This window comes from Oncorhynchus gorbuscha, unplaced genomic scaffold, assembly GCF_021184085.1.
Source record: "Oncorhynchus gorbuscha isolate QuinsamMale2020 ecotype Even-year unplaced genomic scaffold, OgorEven_v1.0 Un_scaffold_1177, whole genome shotgun sequence".
Taxonomy (NCBI): domain Eukaryota; kingdom Metazoa; phylum Chordata; class Actinopteri; order Salmoniformes; family Salmonidae; genus Oncorhynchus; species Oncorhynchus gorbuscha.
Window position 1 is genome coordinate 49,537 of NW_025746036.1, and position 19,333 is coordinate 68,869.

The 19,333-nt window shown below is 49.4% G+C and overlaps 1 protein-coding gene across 1 annotated transcript; it reads left to right on the forward strand.

The window, feature by feature from the left end:
• Nucleotides 1-19,101, forward strand: LOC124021710 (deleted in malignant brain tumors 1 protein-like). Its single transcript, XM_046336825.1, has 11 exons — nucleotides 1-73; nucleotides 1,061-1,090; nucleotides 14,266-14,295; nucleotides 14,527-14,838; nucleotides 15,267-15,572; nucleotides 15,698-15,973; nucleotides 16,923-17,228; nucleotides 17,354-17,638; nucleotides 18,096-18,416; nucleotides 18,520-18,608; nucleotides 18,724-19,101. The coding sequence occupies exons 1-11, from the start codon at nucleotides 31-33 to the stop codon at nucleotides 18,856-18,858; spliced, it is 2,133 nt and encodes a 710-aa protein (XP_046192781.1). The 5' UTR covers nucleotides 1-30; the 3' UTR covers nucleotides 18,859-19,101.
• Nucleotides 19,102-19,333: the final 232 nt, after the last annotated feature.

Genomic DNA, 19,333 nt, shown 5'->3' on the forward strand with positions numbered 1-19,333 from the left:
CAGACTGTGGCGCCCCAGTTAGAGACAGATATGATACCTGCAGTGGTACTGATGACCCTGTTGTGGAGCACAGGTAGGATGCTCTTATACTGCTACACACTTGTGACAGTTATTGAGATATGATGTAATATTGTAAGATATATTATAATTTGCAGGGTTAGTAAAATAACATGCAACTGGAAGCAGACAGTAAAAATGTGTCTCAAAGCAGGACAATGATGTGATCACCTGTAAATGTTCTTTACTGTAGTCTAACTGTTGTGATGGTGTCCTGCATCTGACTGTTGTATATTCAGTGTGTCAATGATTGATTGTATCTGTCTCTATGTAAATGAATGAAATAATATATTATGTATTCTATATTATATTGGTGTTATGTTAGAGTAGGAGAAGGGAGAGTGTAGATGATAGAGGTCTATGAGCTGAGTCAAGATCAACAGGTCCAACACTATACGTCACGAAGAGAGAGAGAATGAGAGAGAGAGAGAGAGAGAGAGAGAGAGAGAGAGAGAGAGAGAGAGAGAGAGAGAGAGAGAGAGAGAGAGAGAGAGAGAGAGAGAGAGAGAGAGAGAGAGAGAGAGATGAGAAGAGAGGAGGGGTGGGGTGGGGAGAGAGATTTGAGGAGGAGGAGAGAGGAGGGTTGGGGAGAGAGAAGGGTAGAGGAGAGAGGAGGGTAGGGGATAGAGGGTAGGGTAGAGAGAAGGGGAGGGGAGAAAGGAGGGAAGGGGAGAGTGGAGGATAGGAGAGAGAAGGGTAGAGTAGAGATGATGGGAGGGAGGGGATAGAGAGATTTGCAGTAGAGAGAAGAGGGTAGGGGAGAGAGGGGGGTGGAGGAGAGAGGAGGGTAGGGGAGAGAAGAGGGTAGGGGAGAGAAGAGGGTAGGGGAGAGAAGAGGGTGGAGGAGAGATGGCGAATGTGTTTACACATGGGTGTTGTTGCACCATACCACTGTCTTCCCCATCATATCATGAAAGGTCATGTTATGTTGATTTAACCTCTGTCTCTCTCTCCCTTTCTCTCTGTCTCTCTATTTGTCCTCTGTCTCTCTCTTTTTCCTCAGATCTCCAGGCTCAAAGCGTCAGTCCACCAGGTAGGTAGAGTATAAATCTACAGTGATTATAATAGTTCAATATTAGTCAACTTTATTATCCCACATGAAGAAAGTCATGTGTCCATACAAACCATTCTAAAACCCAATAACAAGTAGTGTTTTATGGAACTACTTATACTTGACATATTATATATTATATTGGTCTGATGTTAGAGTAGGAGAAGGGGGGTGTAGATGATAGGTCTGTTACCAAGGCAACAGGTCTGATGCTATCTGTCAGGAAGAGAGAGAGGAACAGAGAGAGAGAGAGAGAAGGCGTGGAGAGAAAGTGAGATGTCAACAGAGATAGGGCTGACAGACTAACATGCAGCCAACTGAATATCTTGTCTTTACTGACTTCTCACCAGTGATGTCATCATAACCAGCAACCTTTTCCACTCTTGGTCCGGCTCAGCTTGACCCTGACCTCTGATATTAATGATTTAAAAAATGATTAAAAAAATTAAATTCGATTTAATCTCATCTGCAAAGAGAGTTACACATTTGCATGGAAGGGGAATGTACACTACATGACCAAAAGTATGTGGACACCTGCTCATCTAATATCTCATTCCAAAATCACGGGCATTAATATGGAGTTGGTCCCCCCCTTTGCTGCTATAACAGCCCCTCTCAGAAGAGACCCTCTCAGAAGACACCCCTGTTTTGTGAAGACTTTCCACTAGAAGATGGAACATTGCTGCTATAACAGCCCGCAGTCTTCTGGTAAGGCTTTCCACTAGATGATGGAACATTGCTGCAGGGACTTGCTTCCATTCAGCCACAACAGCATTAGTGAGGTTGGGCGATTAGGCCTGGCTCGCAGTCAACGTTTCAATTCATCCCTAAAGGTATTCAATGGGGTTTAGGTCAGGGCTCTGTGAAGGCCAGTAAAGTTCTTCCACATCGATCTCAACAAACTATTTCTGTATGGACCTCGCTTTGTGCACAGGGGCATTGTCATGCTGAAACAGGAAAGGGCCTTCCCCAAACTGTTGCCACAAAGTTGGGAACACAGAATAGTCTAGAATGTCATTGTATGCTGTAGCGATTAGATTTCCATTCAATGAAACTAAGTGACCTAACCCGATCCATTAAAAACAACCCCAGACCATTATTCCTCCTCCACCAAACTTTACAGTTGGCACCATGTTTTGGGGCAGGTAGCGTCTCCTGGCATCTGCCAAACCCAGGTTTGTGGTACGGACTGCCAGATGGTGAAACGAGATTCATCACTCCAGAGAAAGTGTTTCCACTCCAGCAGACGCTTGGCATTGCACATGGTGATCTTAGGCTTGTGTGCTGCTGCTCTGCTGTAGAAACCCATTTCATGAAGCTCCAGACGAACAGTTCTTGTGCTGAAGTTTCTTCCAGAGGAAGTTTGGAATTCGGAAGTGAGTGTTGCAACCGAGGACAGATGATTTTTCATTTTAATCATTTTAGTCAATAAGATTCTTGCTACGTAAGCTTAACTTTGTGAACATTCGAGACGTGTAGTCCACTTGTCATTCCAATCTCCTTTGCATTAGCGTAGCCTCTTCTGTAGCCTGTCAACTATGTGTCTGTCTATCCCTGTTCTCTCCTCTCTGCACAGACCATACAAACGCTCCACACCGCGTGGCCGCGGCCACCATAATCTGGTGGTCCCAGCGCACACGACCCACGTGGAGTTCCAGGTCTCCGGTAGCCTCTGGAACTGCCGATCTGCGGCCAACAAGGCAGAGTTCATCTCAGCCTATGCCTCCCTCCAGTCCCTCGACTTCTTGGCACTGACGGAAACATGGATCACCACAGATAACACTGCCACTCCTACTGCTCTCTCTTCGTCCGCCCACGTGTTCTCGCACACCCCGAGAGCTTCTGGTCAGCGGGGTGGTGGCACCGGGATCCTCATCTCTCCCAAGTGGTCATTCTCTCTTTCTCCCCTTACCCATCTGTCTATCGCCTCCTTTGAATTCCATGCTGTCACAGTTACCAGCCCTTTCAAGCTTAACATCCTTATCATTTATCGCCCTCCAGGTTCCCTCGGAGAGTTCATCAATGAGCTTGATGCCTTGATAAGCTCCTTTCCTGAGGACGGCTCACCTCTCACAGTGCTGGGCGACTTTAACCTCCCCACGTCTACCTTTGACTCATTCCTCTCTGCCTCCTTCTTTCCACTCCTCTCCACTTTTGACCTCACCCTCTCACCTTCCCCCCTACTCACAAGGCAGGCAATACGCTCGACCTCATCTTTACTAGATGCTGTTCTTCCACTAACCTCATTGCAACTCCCCTCCAAGTCTCCGACCACTACCTTGTATCCTTTTCCCTCTCGCTCTCATCCAACACTTACCACACTGCCCCTACTCGGATGGTATCGCGCCGTCCCAACCTTCGCTCTCTCTCCCCAGCTACTCTCTCCTCTTCCATCCTATCATCTCTTCCCTCTGCTCAAACCTTCTCCAACCTATCTCCTGATTCTGCCTCCTCAACCCTCCTCTCCTCCCTTTCTGCATCCTTTGACTCTCTATGCCCCCTATCCTCCAGGCCGGCTCGGTCCTACCCTCCCGCTCCGTGGCTCGACGACTCATTGCGAGCTCACAGAACAGGGCTCCGGGCAGCCGAGCGGAAATGGAGGAAAACTCGCCTACCTGCGGACCTGGCATCCTTTCGCTCCCTCCTCTCTACATTTTCCTCTTCTGTCTCTGCTGCTAAAGCCACTTTCTACCACTCTAAATTCCAAGCTTCTGCCTCTAACCCTAGGAAGCTCTTTGCCACCTTCTCCTCCCTCCTGAATCCTCCCCCCCCCCCCTCCTCCCTCTCTGCAGATGACTTCGTCAACCATTTTGAAAAGAAGGTCGACGACATCCGATCCTCGTTTGCTAAGTCAAACGACACCGCTGGTTCTGCTCACACTGCCCTACCCTGTGCTCTGACCTCTTTCTCCCCTCTCTCTCCAGATGAAATCTCGCGTCTTGTGACGGCCGGCCGCCCAACAACCTGCCCGCTTGACCCTATCCCCTCCTCTCTTCTCCAGACCATTTCCGGAGACCTTCTCCCTTACCTCACCTCGCTCATCAACTCATCCCTGACCGCTGGCTACGTCCCTTCCGTATTCAAGAGAGCGAGAGTTGCACCCCTTCTGAAAAAACCTACACTCGATCCCTCCGATGTCAACAACTACAGACCAGTATCCCTTCTTTCTTTTCTCTCCAAAACTCTTGAACGTGCCGTCCTTGGCCAGCTCTCCCGCTATCTCTCTCAGAATGACCTTCTTGATCCAAATCAGTCAGGTTTCAAGACTAGTCATTCAACTGAGACTGCTCTTCTCTGTATCACGGAGGTGCTCCGCACCGCTAAAGCTAACTCTCTCTCCTCTGCTCTCATCCTTCTAGACCTATCGGCTGCCTTCGATACTGTGAACCATCAGATCCTCCTCTCCACCCTCTCCGAGTTGGGCATCTCCGGCGCGGCCCACGCTTGGATTGCGTCCTACCTGACAGGTCGCTCCTACCAGGTGGCGTGGCGAGAATCTGTCTCCTCATCACGCGCTCTCACCACTGGTGTCCCCCAGGGCTCTGTTCTAGGCCCTCTCCTATTCTCGCTATACACCAAGTCACTTGGCTCTGTCATAACCTCACATGGTCTCTCCTATCATTGCTATGCAGACGACACACAATTAATCTTCTCCTTTCCCTCTTCTGATGACCAGGTGGCGAATCGCATCTCTGCATGTCTGGCAGACATATCAGTGTGGATGACGGATCACCACCTCAAGCTGAACGTCGGCAAGACAGAGCTGCTCTTCCTCCCGGGGAAGGACTGCCCGTTCCATGATCTCGCCATCACGGTTGACAACTCCATTGTGTCCTCCTCCCAGAGCGCTAAGAACCTTGGCGTGATCCTGGACAACACCCTGTCGTTCTCAACTAACATCAAGGCGGTGGCCCGTTCCTGTAGGTTCATGCTCTACAACATCCGCAGAGTACGACCCTGCCTCACACAGGAAGCGGCGCAGGTCCTAATCCAGGCACTTGTCATCTCCCGTCTGGATTACTGCAACTCGCTGTTGGCTGGGCTCCCTGCCTGTGCCATTAAACCCCTACAACTCATCCAGAACGCTGCAGCCCGTCTGGTGTTCAACCTTCCCAAGTTCTCTCACGTCACCCCGCTCCTCCGCTCTCTCCACTGGCTTCCAGTTGAAGCTCGCATCCGCTACAAGACCATGGTGCTTGCCTACGGAGCTGTGAGGGGAACGGCACCTCAGTACCTCCAGGCTCTGATCAGGCCCTACACCCAAACAAGGGCACTGCGTTCATCCACCTCTGGCCTGCTCGCCTCCCTACCACTGAGGAAGTACAGTTCCCGCTCAGCCCAGTCAAAACTGTTCGCTGCTCTGGCCCCCAATGGTGGAACAAACTCCCTCACGACGCCAGGACAGCGGAGTCAATCACCACCTTCCGGAGACACCTGAAACCCCACCTCTTTAAGGAATACCTAGGATAGGATAAAGTAATCCTTCTCACCCCCCCCCCTTTAAGATTCAGATGCACTATTGTAAAGTGACTGTTCCACTGGATGTCATAAGGTGAATGCACCAATTTGTAAGTCGCTCTGGATAAGAGCTTCTGCTAAATGACTTAAATGTAAATGTAATGTAATGTAATGATTTTTACACGCGACGAACTTCAGCACTCGCGGTCCCGTTCTGTGAGCTTGTGTGAACTACCACTTCGAGGCTAAGCCACTGCTGAGGAGACAGGGGAGGAGGGAGAGAGAGAGAGATAGTTCTTACTCACTGACAGACTGAGGAGGAGACAGGGGAGGAGGGAGAGAGAGAGAGATAGTTCTTACTCACTGACAGACTGAGGAGGAGACAGGGGAGGAGGGAGAGAGAGACAGATAGGAGAGAGAGATAGTTCTTACTCACTGACAGACTGAGGAGGAGACAGGGGAGGAGGGAGAGAGAGAGAGATAGGAGAGAGAGATAGTTCTTACTCACTGACAGACTGAGGAGGAGACAGGGGAGGAGGGAGAGAGAGATAGGAGAGAGAGATAGTTCTTACTCACTGACAGACTGAGGAGGAGACAGGGGAGGAGGGAGAGAGAGAGATAGTTCTTACTCACTGACAGACTGAGGAGGAGACAGGGGAGGAGGGAGAGAGAGAGAGATAGTTCTTACTCACTGACAGACTGAGGAGGAGACAGGGGAGAAGGGAGAGAGAGATAGTTCTTACTAACAGACTGGGTTGGTAGAAGGAGACAGGGGAGGAGAGAGAGAGAGAGAGATAGGAGAGAGAGATAGTTCTTACTCACTGACAGACTGAGGAGGAGACAGGGGAGAAGGGAGAGAGAGATAGTTCTTACTAACAGACTGGGTTGGTAGAAGGAGACAGGGGAGGAGGGAGAGAGAGAGATAGGAGAGAGAGATAGTTCTTACTCACTGACAGACTGAGGAGGAGACAGGGGAGGAGGGAGAGAGAGAGAGATAGTTCTTACTCACTGACAGACTGAGGAGGAGACAGGGGAGGAGGGAGAGAGAGACAGATAGGAGAGAGAGATAGTTCTTACTCACTGACAGACTGAGGAGGAGACAGGGGAGGAGGGAGAGAGAGAGAGATAGGAGAGAGAGATAGTTCTTACTCACTGACAGACTGAGGAGGAGACAGGGGAGGAGGGAGAGAGAGATAGGAGAGAGAGATAGTTCTTACTCACTGACAGACTGAGGAGGAGACAGGGGAGGAGGGAGAGAGAGAGAGATAGTTCTTACTCACTGACAGACTGAGGAGGAGACAGGGGAGGAGGGAGAGAGAGAGAGATAGTTCTTACTCACTGACAGACTGAGGAGGAGACAGGGGAGAAGGGAGAGAGAGATAGTTCTTACTAACAGACTGGGTTGGTAGAAGGAGACAGGGGAGGAGAGAGAGAGAGAGAGATAGGAGAGAGAGATAGTTCTTACTCACTGACAGACTGAGGAGGAGACAGGGGAGAAGGGAGAGAGAGATAGTTCTTACTAACAGACTGGGTTGGTAGAAGGAGACAGGGGAGGAGGGAGAGAGAGAGAGATAGGAGAGAGAGATAGTTCTTACTCACTGACAGACTGAGGAGGAGACAGGGGAGGAGGGAGAGAGAGAGAGATAGTTCTTACTCACTGACAGACTGAGGAGGAGACAGGGGAGGAGGGAGAGAGAGACAGATAGGAGAGAGAGATAGTTCTTACTCACTGACAGACTGAGGAGGAGACAGGGGAGGAGGGAGAGAGAGAGAGATAGGAGAGAGAGATAGTTCTTACTCACTGACAGACTGAGGAGGAGACAGGGGAGGAGGGAGAGAGAGATAGGAGAGAGAGATAGTTCTTACTCACTGACAGACTGAGGAGGAGACAGGGGAGGAGGGAGAGAGAGAGAGATAGTTCTTACTCACTGACAGACTGAGGAGGAGACAGGGGAGGAGGGAGAGAGAGAGAGATAGTTCTTACTCACTGACAGACTGAGGAGGAGACAGGGGAGAAGGGAGAGAGAGATAGTTCTTACTAACAGACTGGGTTGGTAGAAGGAGACAGGGGAGGAGAGAGAGACAAACATTTAAATCAAATGAATATCTTTTCATTAGTGACTTCTCACCAGTGATGTCATCATAACCAGTAACCCGTTCCTATCCTGGCCCAGCCTGACCCTGACATATAGCATCAGGCCTGTTGAGTTGACTTGGGTAACAGAGAAAGGGAGGGGCGAGAGAGGAGGGTTGGGGAGAGAGAAAGGGAGGGGAGAGAGAGGAGGGTTGGGGAGAGAGAAAGGGAGGGGAGAGAGAAAGGGAGGGGTGAGAGAGGAGGGTTGGGGAGAGAGAAAGGGAGGGGAGAGAGAAAGGGAGGGGTGAGAGAGGAGGGTTGGGGAGAGAGAAAGGGAGGGGAGAGAGAGGAGGTTTGGGGAGAGAGAAAGGGAGGGGAGAGAGAGGAGGGTTGGGGAGAGAGAAAGGGAGGGGAGAGAGAAAGGGAGGGGAGAGAGAAAGGGATGGGTGAGAGAGGAGGGTTGGGGAGAGAGAAAGGGAGGGGAGAGAGAAAGGGAGGGGTGAGAGAAAGGGAGAGGAGAGAGAAAGGGAGGGGAGAGAGAAAGGGAGGGGGAGAGAGGAGGGTTGGGGAGAGAGAAAGGGAGGGGAGAGAGAAAGGGAGGGGTGAGAGGAGGGTTGGGGAGAGAGAAAGGGAGGGAGAGAGAGGAGGGTTGGGGAGAGAGAAAGGGAGGGGAGAGAGAGGAGGGTTGGGGAGAGAGAAAGGGAGGGGAGAGAGAAAGGGAGGGGAGAGAGAAAGGGATGGGTGAGAGAGGAGGGTTGGGGAGAGAGAAAGGGAGGGGAGAGAGAAAGGGAGGGGTGAGAGAAAGGGAGGGGTGAGAGAAAGGGAGGGGAGAGAGAAAGGGAGGGGAGAGAGAAAGGGAGGGGAGAGAGAAAGGGAGGGGGGAGAGAGGAGGGTTGGGGAGAGAGAAAGGGAGGGGAGAGAGAAAGGGAGGGGAGAGAGAAAGGGAGGGGAGAGAGAAAGGGAGGGGAGAGAGGAGGGTAGGGGAGAGAGGAGCGTAGCCTCTTCTGTAGCCTGTCAACTATGTGTCTGTTTATCCCTGTTCTCTCCTCTCTGCACAGACCATACAAACGCTCCTCACCGCGTGGCCGCGGCCACCCTACTCTGGTGGTCCCAGCGCGCACGACCCACGTGGAGTTCCAGGTCTCCGGTAGCCTCTGGAACTGCCAATCTGCGGTCAACAAGGCAGAGTTCATCTCAGCCTATGCCTCCCTCCAGTCCCTTGACTTCTTGGCACTGACGGAAACATGGATCACCACAGACAACACTGCTACTCCTACTGCTCTCTCTTCGTCCGCCCACGTGTTCTCGCACACCCCGAGAGCGTCTGGTCAGCGGGGTGGTGGCACCGGGATCCTCATCTCTCCCAAGTGGTCATTCTCTCTTTCTCCCCTTACCCATCTGTCTATCGCCTCCTTTGAATTCCATGCTGTCACAGTTACTAGCCCTTTCAAGCTTAACATCCTTATCATTTATCGCCCTCCAGGTTCCCTCGGAGAGTTCATCAATGAGCTTGATGCCTTGATAAGCTCCTTTCCTGAGGACGGCTCACCTCTCACAGTTCTGGGCGACTTTAACCTCCCCACGTCTACCTTTGACTCTTTCCTCTCTGCCTCCTTCTTTCCACTCCTCTCCTCTTTTGACCTCACCCTCTCACCTTCCCCCTACTCACAAGGCAGGCAATACGCTCGACCTCATCTTTACTAGATGCTGTTCTTCCACTAACCTCATTGCAACTCCCCTCCAAGTCTCCGACCACTGCCTTGTATCCTTTTCCCTCTCGCTCTCATCCAACACCTCCCACACTGCCCCTACTCGGATGGTATCGCGCCGTCCCAACCTTCGCTCTCTCTCCCCCGCTACTCTCTCCTCTTCCATCCTATCATCTCTTCCCTCCGCTCAAACCTTCTCCCACCTATCTCCTGATTCTGCCTCCTCAACCCTCCTCTCCTCCCTCTCTGCATCCCTTGACTCTCTATGTCCCCTATCCTCCAGGCCGGCTCGGTCCTCCCCTCCCGCTCCGTGGCTCGATGACTCATTGCGAGCTCACAGAACAGGGCTCCGGGCAGCCGAGCGGAAATGGAGGAAAACTCGCCTCCCTGCGGACCTGGCATCCTTTCACTCCCTCCTCTCTACATTTTCCTCCTCTGTCTCTGCTGCTAAAGCCACTTTCTACCACGCTAAATTCCAAGCATCTGCCTCTAACCCTAGGAAGCTCTTTGCCACCTTCTCCTCCCTCCTGAATCCTCCGCCCCTCCCCCCCCTCCTCCCTCTCTGCAGATGACTTCGTCAACCATTTTGAAAAGAAGGTCGACGACATCCGATCCTCGTTTGCTAAGTCAAACGACACCGCTGGTTCTGCTCACACTGCCCTACCCTGTGCTCTGACCTCTTTCTCCCCTCTCTCTCCAGATGAAATCTCGCGTCTTGTGACGGCCGGCCGCCCAACAACCTGCCCGCTTGACCCTATCCCCTCCTCTCTTCTCCAGACCATTTCCGGAGACCTTCTCCCTTACCTCACCTCGCTCATCAACTCATCCCTGACCGTTGGCTACGTCCCTTCCGTCTTCAAGAGAGCGAGAGTTGCACCCCTTCTGAAAAAACCTACACTCGATCCCTCCGATGTCAACAATTACAGACCAGTATCCCTTCTTTCTTTTCTCTCCAAAACTCTTGAACGTGCCGTCCTTGGCCAGCTCTCCCGCTATCTCTCTCTGAATGACCTTCTTGATCCAAATCAGTCAGGTTTCAAGACTAGTCATTCAACTGAGACTGCTCTCCTCTGTATCACGGAGGCGCTCCGCACTGCTAAAGCTAACTCTCTCTCCTCTGCTCTCATCCTTCTAGATCTATCGGCTGCCTTCGATACTGTGAACCATCAGATCCTCCTCTCCACCCTCTCCGAGTTGGGCATCTCCGGCGCGGCCCACGCTTGGATTGCGTCCTACCTGACAGGTCGCTCCTACCAGGTGGCGTGGCGAGAATCTGTCTCCTCACCACGCGCTCTCACCACTGGTGTCCCCCAGGGCTCTGATCTTGGCCCTCTCCTATTCTCGCTATACACCAAGTCACTTGGCTCTGTCATAACCTCACATGGTCTCTCTTATCATTGCTATGCAGACGACACACAATTAATCTTCTCCTTTCCCCCTTCTGATGACCAGGTGGCGAATCGCATCTCTGCATGTCTGGCAGACATATCAGTGTGGATGACGGATCACCACCTCAAGCTGAACCTCGGCAAGACGGAGCTGCTCTTCCTCCCGGGGAAGGACTGCCCGTTCCATGATCTCGCCATCACGGTTGACAACTCCATTGTGTCCTCCTCCCAGAGCGCCAAGAACCTTGGCGTGATCCTGGACAACACCCTGTCGTTCTCAACTAACATCAAGGCGGTGGCCCGTTCCTGTAGGTTCATGCTCTACAACATCCGCAGAGTACGACCCTGCCTCACACAGGAAGCGGCGCAGGTCCTAATCCAGGCACTTGTCATCTCCCGTCTGGATTACTGCAACTCGCTGTTGGCTGGGCTCCCTGCCTGTGCCATTAAACCCCTTCAACTCATCCAGAACGCCGCAGCCCGTCTGGTGTTCAACCTTCCCAAGTTCTCTCACGTCACCCCGCTCCTCCGTTCTCTCCACTGGCTTCCAGTTGAAGCTCGCATCCGCTACAAGACCATGGTGCTTGCCTACGGAGCTGTGAGGGGAACGGCACCTCAGTACCTCCAGGCTCTGATCAGGCCCTACACCCAAACAAGGGCACTGCGTTCATCCACCTCTGGCCTGCTCGCCTCCCTACCACTGAGGAAGTACAGCTCCCGCTCAGCCCAGTCAAAACTGTTCGCTGCCCTGGCCCCCCCAATGGTGGAACAAACTCCCTCACGACGCCAGGACAGCGGAGTCAATCACCACCTTCCGGAGACACCTGAAACCCCACCTCTTTAAGGAATACCTAGGATAGGTTAAGTAATCCCTCTCACCCCACCCCCCCCCTAAGTTTTAGATGCACTATTGTTAAGTGACTGTCCCACTGGATGTCATAAGGTGAATGCACCAATTTGTAAGTCGCTCTGGATAAGAGCGTCTGCTAAATGACTTAAATGTAAATGTAATGTAAATGGGAATATTGACGAATACGCTGATTCGGTGTGCGAGTTCATTAGAACGTGCGTCGAAGATGTCGTTCCCATAGCAACGATAAAAACATTCCCTAACCAGAAACCGTGGATTGATGGCAGCATTCGCGTGAAACTGAAAGCGTGAACCACTGCTTTTAATCAGGGCAAGGTGTCTGGCAACATGACTGAATACAAACAGTGCAGCTATTCCCTCCGTAAGGCTATCAAACAAGCTAAGCGTCAGTACAGAGACAAAGTGGAATCTCAATTCAATGGCTCAGACACAAGAGGCATGTGGCAGGGTCTACAGTCAATCGCGGACTACAAGATGAAATCCAGCCCAGTCACGGACCAGGATGTCTTGCTCCCAGGCAGACTAAATAACTTTTTTGCCCGCTTTGAGGACAATACAGTGCCACTGACACGGCCTGCAATGGAAACATGCAGTCTCTCCTTCACTGCAGCCGAGGTGAGTAAGACATTTAAACGTGTTAACCCTCGCAAGGCTGCAGGCCCAGACGGCATCCCCAGCCGCGCCCTCAGAGCATGCGCAGACCAGCTGGCCGGTGTGTTTACGGACATATTCAATCAATCCCTATACCAGTCTGCTGTTCCCACATGCTTCAAGAGGGCCACCATTGTTCCTGTTCCCAAGAAAGCTAAGGTAACTGAGCTAAACGACTACTGCCCCGTAGCACTCACTTCCGTCATCATGAAGTGCTTTGAGAGACTAGTCAAGGATCATATCACCTCCACCCTACCTGACACCCTAGACCCACTCCAATTTGCTTACCGCCCAAATAGGTCCACAGACGATGCAATCTCAACCACACTGCACACTGCCCTAACCCACCTGGACAAGAGGAATACCTATGTGAGAATGCTGTTCATCGACTACAGCTCGGCATTCAACACCATAGTACCCTCCAAGCTCGTCATCAAGCTCGAGACCCTGGGTCTCGACCCCGCCCTGTGCAACTGGGTACTGGACTTCCTGACGGGCCGCCCCCAGGTGGTGAGGGTAGGCAACAACATCTCCTCCCCGCTGATCCTCAACACGGGGGCCCCACAAGGGTGCGTTCTGAGCCCTCTCCTGTACTCCCTGTTCACCCACGACTGCGTGGCCACGCACGCCTCCAACTCAATCATCAAGTTTGCGGACGACACAACAGTGGTAGGCTTGATTACCAACAACGACGAGACGGCCTACAGGGAGGAGGTGAGGGCCCTCGGAGTGTGGTGTCAGGAAAATAACCTCACACTCAACGTCAACAAAACTAAGGAGATGATTGTGGACTTCAGGAAACAGCAGAGGGAACACCCCCCTATCCACATCGATGGAACAGTAGTGTAGAGGGTAGCTAGTTTTAAGTTCCTCGGCATACACATCACAGACAAACTGAATTGGTCCACTCACACTGACAGCGTCGTGAAGAAGGCGCAGCAGCGCCTATTCAACCTCAGGAGGCTGAAGAAATTCGGCTTGTCACCAAAAGCACTCACAAACTTCTACAGATGCACAATCGAGAGCATCCTGGCGGGCTGTATCACCGCCTGGTACGGCAACTGCTCCGCCCTCAACCGTAAGGCTCTCCAGAGGGTAGTGAGGACTGCACAACGCATCACCGGGGGCAAACTACCTGCCCTCCAGGACACCTACACCACCCGTTGTTACAGGAAGGCCATAAAGATCATCAAGGACATCAACCACCCGAACCACTGCCTGTTCACCCCGCTATCATCCAGAAGGCGAGGTCAGTACAGGTGCATCAAAGCTGGGACCGAGAGACTGAAAAACAGCTTCTATCTCAAGGCCATCAGACTGTTAAACAGCCACCACTAACATTGAGTGGCTGCTGCCAACACACTGTCATTGACACTGACCCAACTCCAGCCATTTTAATAATGGGAATTGATGGGAAATGATGTAAATATATCACTAGCCACTTTAAACAATGCTACCTTATATAATGTTACTTACCCTACATTATTCATCTCATATGCATATGTATATACTGTACTCTACATCATCGACTGCATCCTTATGTAACACATGTATCACTAGCCACTTTAACTATGCCACTTTGTTTACTTTGTCTACACACTCATCTCATATGTATATACTGTACTCGATACCATCTACTGTATGCTGCTCTGTACCATCACTCATTCATATATCCTTATGTATATGTTCCTTATCCCCTTACACTGTGTATAAGACAGTAGTTTTGGAATTGTTAGTTAGATTACTTGTTGGTTATCACTGCATTGTCGGAACTAGAAGCACAAGCATTTCGCTACACTCGCATTAACATCTGCTAACCATGTGTATGTGACAAATAAAATTTGATTTGATTTGATTTTGATTTGATTTATTGCACCATACCAACGATAAGCCTGTCTTCCCCATCACATCATGAAAGGTCATGTTGATGTTCATTTAACCTCTGTCTCTCTCTTCCTCTGACTCCTCCCTTTCTCCTCCCTTTCTCTCTCTCTCTTTCTCCTCAGATCTCCAGGCTCAAAGCGTCAGTCCACCAGGTAGGTAGAGTATAAATCTACAGTGATTATAGCAGTTCAATATTAGTCAACTTTATTATCCCACATGGAGAAATTCATGTGTCCATACAAACCATTCTAAACCCCAATAACAAGTAGTGTTTTATGGAACTACTAATACTTGTCAACCACAAAGCATCACTGCTGTTAGAATAACAGAATCACTGTCATCATCTGTCCTCACCACTGTGTTTTCCTCTCTGCTGTTTACAGCTGAATACTCAGTCAGACTGGTGAATGGAACCACTTCCTGTTCTGGGACAGTGGAAGTCTTATATGAAGGAGAGTGGTCAGTTCTATGTCCGAGGTTGTGGAGCATAATGAGAGAGACTAAGGTTGTGTGTAGAGAGCTGGACTGTGGGAATCCTGTAGCTGAATCTGGAGGAGGTCTGATTGAAGATGGAAGAAGAGGAGTCAGACTGGGTGGTTGCAGGGGAGATGAGTCTTCTATTATAGAGTGTGGCATCACAGAAAGATATCCTGGTTTCTGTTTGGGTGGATATTATCATCATGTGATCTGTTCAGGTAAGAGACTGGTCATATTGAGAGATTTATTTATACATTATTTAATATTACCATGTATCATGTTTTATGTGTTTTTAATTCATTTAAATAGAGGGAGAGATGTCAGATGTATTTAAACATTATATTTGTGTTTGTCATATTGGTTTATGGGAGATGTTCATGGGCAGATCATTGTAGTTCAGATGGTACTGAAGTGAAGCTGCCTGATGGATGTCCAGCTGTTTATTTTCTATAAAGTGAAGTGAACTTATTCCTGTCTCCTGCCTGCATTATTCCCAACCCGATCCTGAGTGACTAAGAACCCATTTCTACCTCTTACAGTATCAAACATAGCAAACTACAATCTTTTATCCAACATATTTGTGTTTAGTCCTTGACAGTGTCATCAACAAAACTGATTGAATGTTCAACCAACTCTTTTTCTCCAGAGTCTGTGCGGCTTATGGATGGAGCTGGTCTCTGCTCTGGGAGAGTGGAGGTGAAGTCCAATCAGTCCTGGGCCTCAGTGTGTGAAGCTGACTTTGACCGGCAGGATGCAGAGGTAGTCTGTAGGGATGTTGGCTGTGGGGCTCCTGCAGCTCTACAGGGGGGGCTCTATGGAGAAGGTGAGGGTCAGACCTGGGATAAAGAGTTCCAGTGTAAAGGCAAAGAGTCCCTTCTCCTGGACTGTGACACCTCAGACAGAGAGAACAACACCTGCCTACCTGGTAATGCTGTTGGACTCACCTGCTCAGGTAAGAAACAGTTTGTCACTCAATCAACATTGTTTCTCACCTGGAGTGAAGAATATGAGAGACAATATGGGTGTGTTTTAGTGAGAAAATAGTCAGATTACTGTCTCTCTCTTTTCTTTTCTCAGAGCCTGATGATGTGAGGCTGGTGGGAGGAGGCAGTCGCTGTGCTGGTGGAGTGGAGTGGTACGACCAGGGAGAGTGGAGGACTGTGGGAACTTTCTCTGACGTGATGTCTATAGCTGTAGTAGTGTGTAGACAGATGGGTTGTGGCTCCACTGTTTCATCACTACCTGGAAACACCACTAGAGGGTTTGGAGTTTCCTGTTCTGGGTCTGAGTCTTCACTGAGGGAGTGTAGAAGAACATATGATCTCTCTCCTGGACTCACAGTCATCTGCTCAGGTAATAACAAGATACACTATATTACCAAAAGTATGTGGACATTAGTGGGTTCGGCTATTTCACCCACACCTGTAGCTGACAGGTGTATAATATCGACCACACAGCCATGCAATCTCCATAGACAAACATCGGCAGTAAAAATTTCTTTCAACGTTGCACGTCTAGGAGCAACAACGGCTCAGCTGCGAAGTGGTAGACCACAAAAACTCACAGAACGAACCTCAGAAGCGCATAAAGCATAAAAATATATGATTGAAAAACTCACTGCTGAGTTCCACATGCTTTTGTCCATGTATTATATCTCCTTCCTGGACTCACAGTGATCTGATCAGGAAATATCAACATATTATAATTATATTCAACTGATTTCCTTCATTCATACAACTTCCTCTGCACCTCTCATGATGACTGTTTAACTTGTCAGTCTGCTTTACTAAATAGATCACTCAGTCAAGTAGGAATCAAATACAACTTAAATATCCCAGAATGCTTTGTATTTGAGTGTTACCTCAGTGAACGTCTCTACTCACTACCACTGTCACAAAGAGAGGAGGAGGGAGGAGGAGAGGAAGAGGGAGATATGGGAGACATCAAATACATTTTTATCACTGAGTTCTCACCAGTGATGTCATCAAAACCAGTAACATTTTCTCCTCTTGGCCCATCCTGACCCTGACATACAGCATCAGACCTTGTAGATCAGATGTTACTGAAGTGAAGCTGCCTGATGGATGTCCAGCTGTTTATTTTCTATAAAGTGAAGTGAACTTATTCCTGTCTCCTGCCTGCATTATTCCCAACCCGATCCTGAGTGACTAAGAACCCATTTCTACCTCTTACAGTATCAAACATAACAAACTACAATCTTTTATCCAACATATTTGTGTTTAGTCCTTGACAGTGTCATCAACAAAACTGATTGAATGTTCAACCAACTCTTTTTCTCCAGTGTCTGTGCGGCTTGTGGATGGAGCTGGTCTCTGCTCTGGGAGAGTGGAGGTGAAGTCCAATCAGTCCTGGGCCTCAGTGTGTGAAGCTGACTTTGACCGGCAGGATGCAGAGGTAGTCTGTAGGGATGTTGGCTGTGGGGCTCCTGCAGCTCTACAGGGGGGGCTCTATGGAGAAGGTGAGGGTCACCCCTGGGATAAAGAGTTCCAGTGTAAAGGCAAAGAGTCCCTTCTCCTGGACTGTGACACCTCAGACAGAGAGAACAACACCTGCCTCCCTGGTAATGCTGTTGGACTCACCTGCTCAGGTAAGAAACAGTTTGTCACTCAATCAACATTGTTTCTCACCTGGAGTGAAGAATATGAGAGACAATATAGGTGTGTTTTAGTGAGAAAATAGTCAGATTACTGTCTCTCTCTTTTCTTTTCTCAGAGCCTGATGATGTGAGGCTGGTGGGAGGAGGCAGTCGCTGTGCTGGTGGAGTGGAGTGGTACGACCAGGGAGAGTGGAGGATTGTGGGAGCTGATGACGGGGACCAGGAGGATGTAGCTGCAGTAGTGTGTAGACAGCTGGGTTGTGGCTCCACTGTTTCAGTACTACCTGGAAACACCACTGTAGGGTTTAGAGTTTTCTGTTCTGGGTCTGAGTCTTCACTGAGGGAGTGTTTTAGAAGTTATGATCTTCGTCTCCTTCCTGGACTCACAGTGATCTGCTCAGGTAATAACAACATATTATAATTATATTCAACTGATTTCCTTCATTCATACAACTTCCTCTGCACCTCTCATGATGACTGTTTAGCTTGTAAATCTGCTTTGCAAAATAGATCACTCAGTCAAGTAGGAATCAAATACAACTTAAATATCCCAGAATGCTTTTGTATGTGAGTGTTATCTCAGTGAACGTCTCTACTCACTACCATTGTCACATGTCATGTTATTGTCACATCTAAATGAGGAAAGTAGTTGAGGAGCTACGTTTTCTTTTTCTCTCCTCTTGTTCCAGATGTCCTGCTTCAGCCTGATATCAACATATGTTGTCTCAGTGACTGTAGGCCCACTACTCATGTTGCCCTGTGAGGGAGGGTGGCTGGCACTGTTACATGCTGATGTTATTGTCATATCTATAGGAAACTAGTTGAAGAGGTTTTTCTTGTTCTCTTTTATTGTTACAGATCTCCTGGTCCAGCCTGATATCTTCCTGACTGACCCAATGGGAGGGGTCTCCAGGGGCCACCAGGGGCCCGAGATGTTCAGGGGCTACAACTTCACCATCACCTGCTCCACTCAGCCACAGTACCCAGGAGGCTCCTTCCTCCTCACGTTCACCGGCTCCAACAGAACCCAGATCCAGCCAGCTGTCAATCACTCTGCTGCCTTCCTCTTCCCTGCTGCAGATGACTCCCACCAAGGGAACTACAGCTGTGTTTATGACAATTGTGTTTTCTCTCATAATTTCTCCTCTGAGAGCGAGCTCCTCTCCCTCACCATCACAGGTAACTGAACATGAACCAGACTTATAACTTTGTCATTGACAGATTTCCCACAGATCTATGTGATGATGATCAGTCCCCTCATCAAAGGTGTTTCTGTTTGCAGCCTCTCCTCTGCCAGCCTTCATCATCAGACACGTTGTAGTGCTGCTGATCCTACTGACAGCCATCACCACCTCCTACCTGTACTACAAGGTAAAGACATTTACTCAAATATTACAAGTCATTTAAACTAGAGTGGGAGGGGGAGGGAGAGAGAATGGAGATACTAGAGAGTAAATGTCTGACTGTTGGTGCTGTGTCTCTCTAGCCCACCAGGAGGCAGAAGAGAGTGAACAGGGTGAGCAGCATGGATCTTTATGTCAATGCCATGGAGATGGTCTCTCTGAGCTCCAGAGCTGAAGCTGGACCGGGAGAGCAGAGAGCAGCCCAGGGGACGGAGTAGGAGTAGAATGAAGCTGACCCTACATGCTGATCTTAGGTCAGTTTTGTGTTTAAAATTGATGGTCAGCAGTGGACTGGTGTTTAAAATGTGGTGACAAACCTGAAGTGGTTCTAATTTTAATAACAAGTTCAGAATTAGTTTAACTTTCTAGAACCTTGGAAGAAATCTAAAAGGAGTGATTGCAACCACCATTATTCATTTGGTTTGTTTTTTACCACTAGAGAAACATGGGGTTTTGGGTAACATGGGGTTTTGGGTAACATGGGGTTTTGGGTAACATGGGGGTTTGGAGAACATGGGGTTTTGGGTAACATGGGGTTTTGGGTAACATGGAGAAAGTGATGTTATTGATTATAAATGTTAGGATATTGGTTATGATGTTGCTCTCTAAACTGTCATGTAATCAACTGAATGCTTTTAATAAAATTACAGGCTGTCAGTCTTGTGTGATTTAATTATTAGACAGACTACAACA